At 43.5% G+C, this 14,212-nt stretch overlaps 1 protein-coding gene across 2 annotated transcripts in view; it reads left to right on the top strand.

Annotated features, from left to right (window-relative positions):
* Nucleotides 1–14,212, top strand: part of LOC135917894 (venom metalloproteinase BumaMPs1-like) — a 33,607-nt gene that overhangs the window by 16,221 nt on the left and 3,174 nt on the right. For both annotated transcript variants that reach the window (XM_065451512.2, XM_070527324.1), the window contains exons 9-13: nucleotides 2,444–2,496; nucleotides 7,372–7,480; nucleotides 10,582–10,749; nucleotides 12,330–12,471; nucleotides 13,774–13,887. In XM_065451512.2, the coding sequence (XP_065307584.2) occupies nucleotides 2,444–2,496; nucleotides 7,372–7,480; nucleotides 10,582–10,749; nucleotides 12,330–12,471; nucleotides 13,774–13,887 (586 nt within the window). The remainder of the gene's footprint in view (nucleotides 1–2,443; nucleotides 2,497–7,371; nucleotides 7,481–10,581; nucleotides 10,750–12,329; nucleotides 12,472–13,773; nucleotides 13,888–14,212) is intronic.

Here is a 14,212-nt window from a genome sequence, read left to right as displayed (position 1 = left end):
ATGACATTATGGCTTCCCCAGGAAATAATGCCGCAATTAATGGGACTGTGACAGAAAGCAACATATAATGCTACTGACACGTCTTTGGAAAAATATGCCTTTGATTTGAATATTGCTCTAATACCGAATGTGCAATCTAGTTTGATGCCCAAAAATGATACGCAGTCGGTGACGAAAATGTGATGACCATCCATAGTCATTTCAGCCATGCCGGGGAGCATTCTTTGGCTTGATCAGAAAATCATGAGTTGAGTTTTGGTAGGACTGAAAATTAAATGATTCGAAGAACATCATGGTACAATCTGTTCGAGCTCGTTGTTCAGTTTAAGATTGTTGAAGATTCGTCACTCGAGCAGATGGCAGCATCGTCTGCGTATAGCACGCAATGTACAGGTTTAAGACAAGCGGGTAATTCATTAATATATATGGAAAATAGTAAGGGACCTAGTACGGAACCTTGGGGTGCACCTTGATTAATAACTTTAGTACAAGAATAAGCACTTTCTGAAGAAACTGTTTGTTCTCTGTCATGCAGGTAACTTTTCGGAGGTTTTATTACTGGACCTGTAATTCCCAGGGCTTCTAGCTGAGTGAAGAGTATGTTATGATTAATCGTACGAAAAGGCATTAGTAAAGCAGAAAAATACCGAATCAACGATGTTACCAGTATCTATTGAGTGACGAATGTAGTCGGTTATGGATAGTAAAGTCAAGTTGCAGAGAGTCCGCTTCGGCTGCGGGAGGTTGTGGGTTCGATTCCCACTGCCGCAGGGCACCCACTGGTTCTGAGATGGGCACAAGAGCACCCGGCGCTTGGCTTCCTTCAGGGGTCAAACGCCTGGGAAAGGAGCCTGCGCTCTAAATTCCCTTCGAAACCCTCGTGAGCCCCAAAAAAAGAAAGTGATGTTTGATCCGCTCCCATGGTGGCCATTTCCTATATGGTGCCGTAGATGCACCTATTGAGGTGGGGATGCCTTCTAGTTGAGGACAAAAGCCCTTTCCAAGCATTTTGATCCCGTAATGACCGAGGTTTAGGCCAATGAGTGCGCTTGTACCTATTTTGTACCCACAGTCGCGGCGGATGCTCTTCAACAAGGCCATCCGTGGATTGAAATGGTTCATGCTTTTGTGCTCACGGGGTTGTCTACAGGAATTTAGGACGATGGCTATTTTCCCAAGCCTTCTCCCAACCAGGAATATATATATATATATATATGTACCATAAGAACCCAACGAAGGCACCAAGGACAACATAGGGGAAATTACTTGTACTTATTAATTGAATGAAAGAAATCATAAATAAATGGAAATGAAAGTGCATGACAAAACAAGTGGCCGCAGGTGGGATACGAATTCACTTCTTCGCCCTACGCGTGCAATACTCTCATGTGTGTGTGTATATATATATATATATATATATATATATATATATATATATATATATATATATATATATATATATATATATATATATATATGTATCATCAGCCTATTCATGTCCACTGCAGGACGAAGGCCTCTTCCTGCCATCTCCAATTACCCCTGTCCTGCGTCAACCGATTCCAAATAGCATCTGCAAATTTCCTAATTTCTTCCCTCCATCCAATCTTCTACCGTCCTCTACTGCGCTTACCTTCTCTTGGTACGCATTCTGTTACCCTAATGGTCCAACGGTTATCTAGTTTGCGCATGCGCCATTCTAGTCTGCTATCTAGTCTGCGCCATTTTTGTCTCTTAATGTCTATTGGAATATCGTGTATGCCCGTGAATACCATATATATATATATATATATATATATATATATATATATATATATATATATATATATATATATATATATATATATATATATATATATATATATATATATATATATATATATATATATATATATATATACACGGGGTTTCTTCAAAGTTCAGCACGCACGACCCGAGGTAACATACGCAGGAAAGAGACGACGAACTTTTAGGAAGACTTATGCACTGACCGTTTTCGGTTCTGTACTCTGACGAAGGCAGGTGCACAAGCCGAAAACGTTCAGTACGTAGGCCTTCCTAAAAGTGCGTCGTCTCTTTCCTGCGTATATATATATATATATATATATATATATATATATATATATATATATATATATATATATATATATATATATATATATATATATATATACATACATATATATATATATATATATATATATATATATATATATATATATATATATATATATATATATATATATATATATATATATCCTGTTGAAATATACACTGAGTCTCCCGAGTTTACTGAGCGTAAGCGTCGACGCGTGGTGCCACCATGGGTTTCGTTCTCCACTTCTTCAGTTCAGTTCCCTGCTCTGCCACACATGTGGCAATAGGGATTAGCTTGGTTAAACATCAGAACATACAAGTATAACACTCTTTCATACTTTTCCAGGCAAGACTTGGCTACAATACCACTCATTGGCAGACCTGAGGGCAACCTTCTAGGTAAGGGCTTGCGTTGCACAAATCAATACCTGTTCTGTCCTAAAATAAAGGAAGGCACGAGAGGGTATACTTCCTTCTTGTTTAATATGCGTTGCATATTGCAACCACTCAGTTCAGCCCTTGGGCGCGGCCGGGCAGCCACCATTGAGGGTATGAGCCATTGTTCATTGCTGCGCGTCTCATATGTGGGTCTATTCTCTTTTAAGTTTGCTATGTTTGTTATTAAGGTGCTTCTATTTTTATGCGTTGCATATTGGAATCACTCAGTTCAGCCCTTGGGCGCGGCCGGGCAGCCACCATTGACCTGTAGCGCAACCATGTCACGACAGCCGGAGGAAAAGCTGGGCCCCAACTCGCGCAATATGCAACGCATTCTTGGCTTAACCAAGCTAAGCCTGGCCATTTTTTTAGGATATTAAGTAAACTGTTCCAGCCAGTGTTCCTTCTTGTCTTTAGGCGGAAATGTAGAAGCCTTGTATACTTTTAGCACTATTTGTTTTTTAAATTTCCGTTGTCTATTAGCACCTATTACTGTGACGTGCGAATATTTCATATTTCGAATACGAATTGAATAGTCTTCGCGGCTGAATGCTTATTTGATTAGAGTATTCACTATTAGAAATTACCCAATATTCGTTTCTGGTCAATATTAACTGATAGCAGCCCCTAGTGGAATCACGAGGCAAAATGGTCGAGGCAAGCGCTGACCTCCAAATGAAGCTGGTGCTATCTGTTAATCATACGCTAATTCACGGCTGACGGACTGGTGCAGATTCACTAAAAGACAGCAGTTCCTCATCAAACGCATATAGCCAGCCATCGTCTCATTTAACAATAACTTGTCCCCATTCAATAAGAACGCCACCGCCTTTGTGCAGCCTAAGAATTTGTCGTTAGCAATGTGGCAAAGCGTCTTTTTATTTATTTTACAGATCTCATCCCGGTTGTTTGTTCTTAAGATGACGTGCAATTCTCGAGTTATTACTCTTGGTTCCCTCAATGAAAGTAACACAGACGCGCATATACTGACATGATGCTCTTTTGTTTTATTCCCGTATTGGTTGGGACCCAACAGATAATATAACTAGCATTTACAAATCCCTCAGTTGTGAAGGCGGCTGGTTGTTAAGAAAATTGCATGCACGCAAGAAAAAATGCTAAAAATAAGCTTTTACTAGACGCGCTTTAGTCTGTACATTCATGAAGTGCAACTTTATATTTCACTTTCCTGGGAAATGAGAAAATATTCGGCATCCGAACCAATATGTGGAAACCGTTTTTCGTCAATACTGTTATTCTATTTCGATTCGCTAAATTTTCTTATTTTAACACCCTGGCCTAATATGATTACAGTGCTATATTAGCGCACTTAATGTTTGCTTATCATCTCTGACTCATTTCTTCTAACACTTTTTACTTATTCAGGGTTGGGCGGGCCTCTCACATCGTAATGACTAGGCTAGCCCTGCTTCATTTACACCACGAAAGGGAACCAACTCACCACGTTTAGCACAAGCTGCCTTTGAGGTCTCCGCCTTGCGACATGCATCACCAGACAAAATCGATGGAGCAAAGCCGAGACATACTGAAAGGCAAAAAGCGGCAAAGGAAAAATATGTGAGGACGTTAACTAGACTGTCCAACGTGGCATCCCGCTCATCGTAAGGCTGCGGCCGAGAGACGGAGAAGACAGTTTTGGATAAATAAACCAATACAATAGAGCAACTACATGAACAAGCAATTCAGAGTGGCTAGCTTATTGATTTTTTTTATTTTGTTGTCTGTTAGTCGCAATCATCGAAAGAGACTAACATTGAAGCCAGAGGATGTACAGAGGAAGCTATTTGCTTTATTTATTTGAACATAAATGTTAACCTAATTCTTATGACTATTGTCATTTTTAATTGAACAGCGCCGCTCCCGGAGAGGCACCGGCTAACTCTCCCACGGCTAATCCTTCACGCACACACAATTGCTCAAGGAATTGGGTGGAGGGATGGCGCCTTAAGAGCTTAATTGGGGAAGCCTCATCGGCGTAATCTGGAAGATGTGGTTTCATTCGCACCTACGGCAAGTTATTAAAGCGAAAGCCTTAAGTGACTCGTTGCAGTGACTCATAGCCGAGGAAAGGAGCGTCTAGTCCAAGAAGAAGAAGAAACTTTAATAAAGAATAGTCCGGCAGTGCTTGCTGTGGTGGCCTCAGGTGACGGCTCGAAGTCCTTGGACTCGAGCGGCATCTTCGGCTTGCCGGACGGCCCAGAGCTGGTCTGCCAGCTCTGAACTTCTGATAGCCGCCTCCCAGCGGCGGCGACGCCTACGGAGAAGGTCCCCGGCGGCTCCCGCATCCGGGGCGGCGTCGGGAAGAAGCGAGCTCGAACCTTCTCCCACCCTGGCAACGGCCACGATTATGGACGCGTCGCTAACGGAGCTGGTCTGATTACCGTTGTTGCCGGCACACTCCCAGAGCATGTGTCGAAGCGTTGCTCTCTGTCCGCATGTTTTACACGCGTCTGTTGAATATAAACACGGATAGCAGTGGTGTAAGATAGCGGGGCTAGGGTAGGTGTGTGTTTGGAGCAAGCGTAACGTTACGGCCTCGTTAGTGTTCAATTTGTCTTGCGGTGGCGGGAATGTGCGTCTTTCGAGTCTGTAGTGTTGGGTGAGGTCTCTGAACGTGGTTAGGCGATCGCCCCACGCCCAGTGTGCTTCTTGTTGTGTTTCTGTTGTAGTGTCCCGATCCGGCAGATCCGATGCCCCGCTCTCGGGGGCGGAGGCGGCCACATAATCAGCGGCGGCTCGGCGTGTGAGACCTCGAGCCGTGGCGTGGGCCGCCTCGTTGCCCGCGAGCGGAAGATCGGTATGTGCCGGGGTCCAGAGGAGGAAGACCGTAGAATTTTGGCGTTGCGAGGGCGATGACGAGTCGCCGTCGTCAGAAATTTGGAATATGCGGGCCGCTTCCCGCGAGACACGACCGCGCGCGAAGCCGCGGATTGCCGCCTGCGAGTCGCTGATCACGATCGCAGCGTTCCGCACCGCGACGAGTGCTAGGGCTATCGCGGCTTCTTCGGCCGCCTCCGTGTGTACCGTGGTCACCGTGGCGCTCGCGAGGCACTTACCCGAGCGGTCTACAACCGCTATCACGTGTGCGCTTCTCCCTCCTCCATATGAAGCCGCGTCTACGTATACCGCCTCGTTGCTGTTACCAAACTTCTTCTGTAGGTCGCTTGCTCGTTTGTTGCGTCTCCCGGTGTGGTGCGTAGGGTGCATGTTCTTGGGAAGCGGTGGGATGATCAGGCGGTCGCGAACAGAGGCGGGAACCGCCGTCTTTTCTCCATGCTGGGTGTGGTACGCGATGCTGAGCGACTCGAGGATGCATCGATCTGCCTTTGACCTCGATAATCGTTCGTATTGTGCAATGTCGTGCGCCTCGATTAACTCGTTAAGGGAGTTGTGAACTCCGAGCTCTAGAAACTTGTCGGTGCTCGCGTTGAGTGGAACGCCGACCGCCCTCTTGAAAGCCTTTCGGATCATGCATTCGAGTTTGTTTTTTTCGGACCCGATCCACCTCAGGTAGGGGGCAACATACGTTATGCGGCTTATCGCGTACGCCTGCACGAGACGGATCGCGCACTCTTCACGCATACCATTGCGTCTATTCGTGATGCGATGCAAGAGTCGGATCGTGTCATCTACCGAACGACGAAGTATTCGCACCGTCTCTCCGTTATGGCCGTTTGCCTGCAGGTGTAACCTGCAATGTGACAAAAAATACCATCGGCAGGAATGGCTCATACCCCGTAAGCAACGAAACATGGAATGATTGAATATGTAGGAGGAAACGAAAGAAAGAAAGAAGGAAGAAAAGAAAGATAAAGAGAACGAACAAAGGAACGAGTGAAAGAACAAAAGAAAAAAGAAAGAAAGAACAAAGAATGCACGTACGAAAGGAAGAAAGAACCTCTAGGAAGTCCAATAGGTGCTCGCACGTGTCGTTCAAGAGGTCGACCTACAGCGCCACACGCTTACTTCACTGTGCGATCCATTGCGTCTTGCAAGAAGTCTGACCTCTCCGATTGTATAACTTAATGCACTACCACGTGTGCAGCAGGCTCTCGCCTTCAAGTTTTACAGGCGTGTAACATGCTGGCGAACTTCTTGCCACCCACTTTTAGTTTCACCTTTGCCCTTCTTACCTGTAGATTTAAATTAAACGTGAAAATTAATTTCGGCTACGCTTTCCATTCTCTATTTCTCTGCATATGGGTGCACTGGTTGAGGCACAAGCAAGTCCACACTCGGGCACTCAACTTTTTGATGCCAAAGCGTCTTAAAATGGCTTATTGAGCGTAAAAGCCTCGCATCTGTCGTCTGTAGCGGCAAAACGGCTCTTAAACTCGCGTTGCCATTGGCTGCCACGTCACGGAACGAGCGCGCCTAGAGGGGGAATAGTGGGCGAAAGGGGACACCTTTTGCAGCGCTAGCCCGCCAGGTGTTCCGGGGGGGAAGAGGGCATCGCCGTGATGCCACGTCACCGTCGCTCTTGGAATCTTGTTATGCGTGCGTTCTTTGTCCGTACAAGCTCTCGCTTCCGTTCTATATCTGCAGCTCGGTAAGGCCAAATCAAGACGCGTCAAGCGTCTCAGTGCGCTCGCTTGCCCGCGCGGAGTTCGTAACTGTAAAGACCGCTCCACGGCGTTCAGCTTTCGCATTCGCAACTAATAAGAAGTACTTAGGTGTCCTCGATCTTTCTCGCGAATTTTTTTCAGCTTCTGAAATGGTCGTGTGCCCTTCTGGGCTTTTTAGTTGTATGGCTGTACACAGCGGACTTCTGCCGTTATCCGTTGGTCAAATGCGTCTTCCCTTTCCCGTCTACAGGTCTCGCAGCCATGGCCACCCTTTGCACTCCTTTGAGGGTCGGCATCGGCGAAGACATGGCCGGCACCTTCAAAGGAGTTTACACCGCCGCTCATGAAATTATTCACATGTACGTATTTCGTAGGATTCTATCCACTTCCTTTAAAAGAACAAAAAATATAGAGCACACTTCAGGCAGGCAAGAATTATAGAAGAGTGTGGTTCTAGGCCAGTTGGTGAATCATGAATTTGGGAGGTTACCACTTCTTGTTGTTTCTTTCTTCGTCCCGTGTGTTCTTTGTGGTAACTTCCTAAAATTGGGAAGTATAGTCTGTATAGTGCAGTCTGTCGACACGGTCACCCTGTCCTTCATCTTGGCGTTCTCCGGTCGCCTGAACTGGTTTGCAGCATTGACGTCGAACCAATTCTAGAGTAACTTTCAATACTTAAATGAATGCATTCGTTCCGCTTGAAACATCAGTTCGTTGTTCAATATCAGCTGTGAATGAAAAGCGAATAGCATAACAATTTCCTAAACTGTCTCAATGGGCATCACTGCAAGGTAACACGACCCATATAACAAAATGTACGTGACAAGGTGTTAACACCGTAACAACCGATTTTCACTAATAGCAAGGGTCGCTGGCACGATTAAAAGATTCAAGCAACATGCAAACAAAAAATAATGGGAACAGAAAAGACTAAACAAGTGAGTAACGACTTGTGCTAACAATGTTTACAATTACTTCTTTTTTTTCTCAGTACCATATCCTACTCGTCTCCTTTTAAACGATGCTGACAGCATCAACATTTCATTCCTCTTTTTGATTCTTATAATATCATCAATAGTCTGGAAGGCGTAGGCCTTAAGTGGCTCGTTGCGATGGCTCATACTCGAAAAACGTGGCGTCTAGTCCAGTGATGCAAAAAATCCATCATGCAAAAAAATATCATCATCAGAAATGGCTCATACCTCGTAAGTAAGGAAAGATGCAATAACTGAATGTGAATGAAGGAACGACAGAAAGAAAAACGAAGAAAGAGAGCCTAACAAAGAAAGAAAGAAAGAAAGAAAGAAAGAAAGAAAGAAAGAAAGAAAGAAAGAAAGAAAGAAAGAAAGAAAGAAAGAAAGAAAGAAAGAAAGAAAGAACCTTTAGGTAGTGCATTAAGTGCTCGCATGAGTCGTTGAGGAAGTCGACCTGCAGTGCCATGCGTTCACTTCCCAGTGCCGCTCGTTATGGCTTGCAAGAAGTCGGACCCCTCCAATCGTATAACTTAGTGTAGTACTACGTGTGAAGCAGGCTTTTGCTTTCACGTGTTACAGGAGTGTAACATGCTGCCGAGCTATTTTTTTGTTTCCTATTTAACGCTTCCCGCTGCAACAACGTATTTAACTGCCTCGAGTGGCGGTAACATAATTTGCGGTGATATTTTGTAGGTTATATGCAAATATTGCCTGTATAATTTTATACATTCTTGTGCTTTCCTTACCTATTGATGAGTACAAGAAGGGCATGCTAAATGTGCAACAAAAAAGATTCCCCACTTGGAAAAGATATCAATGAATTATTAAAAGGCACCGATGTTTTCTCGTCACGACAGTGGTTTCTGTGGCCTCGAAAGAATCTGCCTTCGCGTAAAAATACAGCATCGATCAGGCTTCTTACAAAAGTTGCTGTCGCTACGACAAGTTCACATTGTGAGGACAGAGTTTCACATCAGCTTCCAAATAATAGGCGCTTAGGCGGAAACTCATATTCGCAAAATGTGATGAAAGTGTTCGTGGCAAAGAGAAAATTTTGTTTTCTTTCGGTTTTCTGCGGCGTTTTCTAGCAGCGATGATGGTGGCCACAGCGGCAAAAAGTCTTGTCGCCTCCGCATGAGCGAATGGTCAGCAACGCATATTTTTAACTTTCTGACAACAGTCCATCAGCGACTCCTGCCCCTAAAATAAATAATATCAAAAGGGCGAGTGTTTACCTTATGCGGCGGCTGGCATTCACAAAAGTGCAGTATGTGAAAACGAACGTATAGATCTAATTCAATAGACGTTCACTGACCGCTGGTGCCAAAAGCTGCCTTTAATTAAATGAATATACGAGAGAAACTCAGACACCTTATAGTAATAATGGCTGTTCCTTTCTCTAGGATATCAAAAACAAGATATGTTTAATATCGAAAGAAATGTGACAGGTTCGGGAAACGAAGAACGGAGTGAGCTAAAAAGACTAAAGAAGGCATGGCTTGTGGTCCAAGGCTCGCTCGTTCTTACAGAGACAAAAGGTGACTTGAACCACAAATAATAATAACTACCAAAGAGGTAAAGGTAAATCTGAAAGCACCCTTCACAATAACTCAGACGTTTGAAACTTTAAGTGGAAACACACGCATGGGAGGCCCAATGTAAGCAAATGGGAATTAATAAATCTTTTTTTTCTCGGAAACTACTTTACCGGTCTTAATGAAGGTTGTTGTATTTTACAGAAAATATTTGGAATGTCATCTCTTTAAGTAAACTCTTTATTTAATCTGTCAAACTCTTCAGATTCTTGAAAATTGAAACATTTCAGGATCTTGAACCTTCGAGTTTAGAACTCTGTATCTCCACAATTAAAATCGATACCACAATGGTCTGAACGAGACGTAATAACATATATTTATCGAACAAAATTGATCTATCATGCACCGTCATGCAACATGCCGTTAAGTTTTCGGTAGAACTTTAGCAAAGCCCTCGTAAATATTAGAACGCTTCTACATAAGCTGTAAATTCATATATTTAGTTTGTCCGCTTTAGATTTCCTAACAGATAAAGCTTACAGAACTAAGACATGTGCTTTTCGTTGAGAGGTACAGGCTTGTAAACTTCGTGTTTCAATTTTGGTTTAAACTGGGCAGTTCATGAGGATTTTTGTGACAAATTTCGTGTTCTAGACCGGAAGTATGCCTGGTACAGTCAGTAGAATTTAACTATCCCTCAGACACAACAAATTTCATTCAAATCAGCAGTTGTCTTAGAAAAGCATTTCTACGCTTCGTACGCCCTTAAATATAGAAATAGAAGTTTGCCACGCGGTGACGCTTCCCCTTAAGCACAGTCAAATAATGAATCTCTCGATCAATAACCTTGCCGATCCACAAATCAATACATGAGTAAATTGCTGTTGTCACTCAACGAACAAATATTTTTTTCATATTTTACTGAGTCAGTGAAAAATTGCGTCTTCTTAGCTTGGGCTCATCTCACGATGGAGGCCCAGGCGCCCCGTGGATTCCCAACAACAAGGGAGGCCGGCCATGCTCCTGGAACCAAGGATACCTGATGAGTTACGTCGATGGTGGTGTCAAGAAATACAAGCTCTCGCCTTGCACCAAGGCACAGATTCGGGGACTCCTCAGGTGCGGTCGTTTGCAATCAATAAGTCTTTCTAAGTTTCCCTGAAAAGAGAAATGAAGCAGCGGTAGCTTTCGTAACAGCTTCGATCAAGGGATGCTAGTTGGTATGGTAGGAATTTACGCGGTATGATTGCACAGCCAAGGTGGCACTCACGGGGACGCAGACACCGAAACGCGACTTTCAGAAGGGCATTCTGGTGCGCTAGTTGTGCTTGCCTAACGAAATATCGTAGCGGAAAGGCACATACACAAAGAAGACACACAGACACATGATCACAGGCACTCGTGACGTGTGTCCGTACGTCGTCTTTGTGGACGTGCCCTTGCACTCAAATATGCCATTATTTAAACATGAAATGAGGCAGAATGCGCAACGTAGGCATTCGCTTCATGTTCTCTTGACAGTGTTCCCTGTGTGATACCTTAGCAGCATCCCATACCACTACACATGTAGCTTTCAACTCATAATCCGCAAAGCCTTCGTTGTTGATAAAAGCGTGAACGTACAAACACCACTGACGAACATAGGATGATGCCAGGATTGCACAAAGCGCACGAAAAAAAGAACGAATAAAACGTGGGCAGAGCACTCCCCAAGCTGTAGGCAGATTTCTCTGTCCAGGTTTTATTCGTTTCTTTTCTCTCTTTCTTTCCTTCGCGTGTGTTTTTTTTTCTTCTTGGGATGATTGTGTATGACATTCAGTTGCATTAAACACAACCTCTACGTTTACTATTGAAAAAACTCAACTGAATCCCATCAGAATTTCTATAATTATTTCTCGAAGGTTATGTATTCTGCTCAGAAGCCTACTGTGGATTCGCGACTCCAACTTGCCCAGATATGCGCAAAACTGGAAACAAATAACCTTTGCAACAAGGAAAACAAATATGCCACCTGAGCGATTGCTTGACAACACTCATTAACTTTATAGGTGATGATGCTTATATGATACTGTACATTCAGAACTACATGATAATTCGTTGCATGTTGTAGATTAGTAATGCTAACATTAAATAGCTATATCATAACATAAGCGCGATGAACATGAACGGACGAATTAAATTTTATTCCATTCTTCGCAAGAAGGAAAGGAACAGCAGGCTAAAAGCAACAATCCTCTATAGCTTGAGTGTGCAAAATAAACAAAGAAAATAAACATAACAATGGTAGGCATAAACAGACACAACATTTCATAGCGTATGTATGTGACCAAGGCATAATAGTTGAAGCAGCTTACGTGTATCTTCAGCGTAAATTGAAACTACGTAAGGAAAAAATGCTGATAGGAAAGTCTGTTATGCATAATTACGCGGGGACTGGGACTTTCCATCGCACAGCAGCTGGTTTCTACGCATGACCTATTCTACGGTGCACGCTCCTTGGTTTCATACTTAAGCCAGTGTAACAAACAGGGGTGATACTGGAAATACAACGGGTGATAGTCGTCGTCACGAGAGAAAAACATAGTTTACTCTAATTGTTTCCAAGCGTTATCTCGATTCGTCTTGAACAATTACGCTAACGTGTGGCGATGTTTCATCTTCATGCAACGTTTCCCGGACTTTTCTCGATGCGGTTACAGAATCGTACCAGACAAGTGCTTAGCGGAAACTGCGAAATTAAGTATGAGAACCCGAGGCAAAATACTTCCCGGTCAAATCATGACTGCGGAAGACTACTGCAACGGTCTACTGTCAGACCAAGGACTAGGTCTGCCAATTCAGGTAAGCTAAAATTTTTGTTTTTGCCATTTCTCGTTGTGTTTCAGTATTTCGTTATCAATAAAAGAGTCAGTTGTAAGAGTAGCGCATATCGTATTAGTTCACCACTTCTCCCGGCGTTGTCCCGCTACCGAAGTAACAATGAAACCTATTGTGAACTAAGTCCAATTTGCCCACCTCTCTATTCTGGAGCCTGTACAATCATGCATCACTGCTGTAGCTTTTCTGCCATGAGTCCACTTGATGCAATAGCACTTAAATGTTATATGTATAGTACTCCAGTCCTCGCGCTCTATTAGCTTATTCTTTCGTATTCTACATATGTCGCAGGTCGGTGAGCTTGCCGAATTATCATAACTTTACTATTATACTTCCATAACAGCGAACAATGACACCTGAAATTAGGTGTTTACTCTCAAATTATGAGGTTCCAAATACCGAACGATTGAAAAGAGCGCAAGCGATTTCTTATCCCTAACATGCAAAGCCGCTTACTCGTTCATAATTCCCGAATTATTTCTCATTCTCGGCGCTACTGAAAGGGCAGCAATATTACCAAGATGCATAACGTCGCCAACACGGTGGTGACGATTACGTGACCTATGTGCAAGGGAAATACACGTCTTCCGCCCCCCCCCCCCCCCGCCTAACTGAATACTATTCACAGGGCTCATTCATCCAAAGTCCATGCATTAGAGGAGCAGTATGTTCAGGCTCACGTGAGCAAGACAAGCCGCTCATATCTATACGCCTTTATAGAGTTGATCTATCTTATCATTCTTCTTTTGCGTTTGAAGTCTCACAGTAAAAAGTGTATTTAGTAAAAGTGCCGAATACGAAGCGTTAGGACCCATTGAAATCGGTTACGTCGAGAATGAAAAGAAACTTGCATTTTATGATCACACTGAATCCAATTAAGGCAAATATTGCTTCATCATGGTCAGAGATCCTATACGCATCATACCACCAATTTCGGCCACTTACACGCAGATCTTAAGTAATAAAGTACGTTCTATATGGGTTGTTTTTGAAACAACTTTTCGACTTCGAAAGCACTAAAATGTCACCAATTCTGCGACGTCAATAAAAATGTCGCCGGCAGCAAAATGTCAACATTTGTCGCTAAACAGACAAAAGAAGCTACATTTGGTGGCGAAATCGCTGAAATGAAAAAACTGGTTTCTATCACTGCCGCTTTTGAAGGCTTTCTGGCCGCTTGTCTGCTCGCGAATACTTATTTCAGCCATATGCGTTAGCGTTTAATGTATGGCCTGTATAAAAACAACGTTGCCTTTATTTCTACAGCCACCAAACCAGCTCAAGCAGTGCAGGATGATGTGCTGCCTGAAAACATCATACGGGGGTGGAAAGTGTCGAAAGGAATTTGTTCCTGATGGAATGAGCTGCGTGCATGGGAAGGTAATTCACATTATCAAATACCCTCACTCTGATGTGGCATATTGCAACCAAGCTTGTAATTAATGGACTTTCCGCAACAAATCTGGTGCTGAGCTGACGGTGTGCTGGCGACGGCATGTTCTACATTAAATGTAAAAGCAATGCAATGTATAATAGAGCTGTGACTTTGCAATAAAACGGCGTGGTTAATAATTTCAACGTAAAGGTTACATTGCGAACATCTCATCTGAACAGACGGAAACTTAGAGCGTTGTTTTAGTGCGATAGCAATTGCATGTACAATCCAGCCGAATCGTTCCAGTCGGCGGCGTCGTGAAACTCAAAA

The sequence above is a fragment of the Dermacentor albipictus genome, chromosome 10 (assembly GCF_038994185.2).
Source record: "Dermacentor albipictus isolate Rhodes 1998 colony chromosome 10, USDA_Dalb.pri_finalv2, whole genome shotgun sequence".
Taxonomy (NCBI): domain Eukaryota; kingdom Metazoa; phylum Arthropoda; class Arachnida; order Ixodida; family Ixodidae; genus Dermacentor; species Dermacentor albipictus.
Note: the sequence above shows the minus strand (reverse complement) of the source record. Positions and strands in the feature narration are given on the sequence as shown.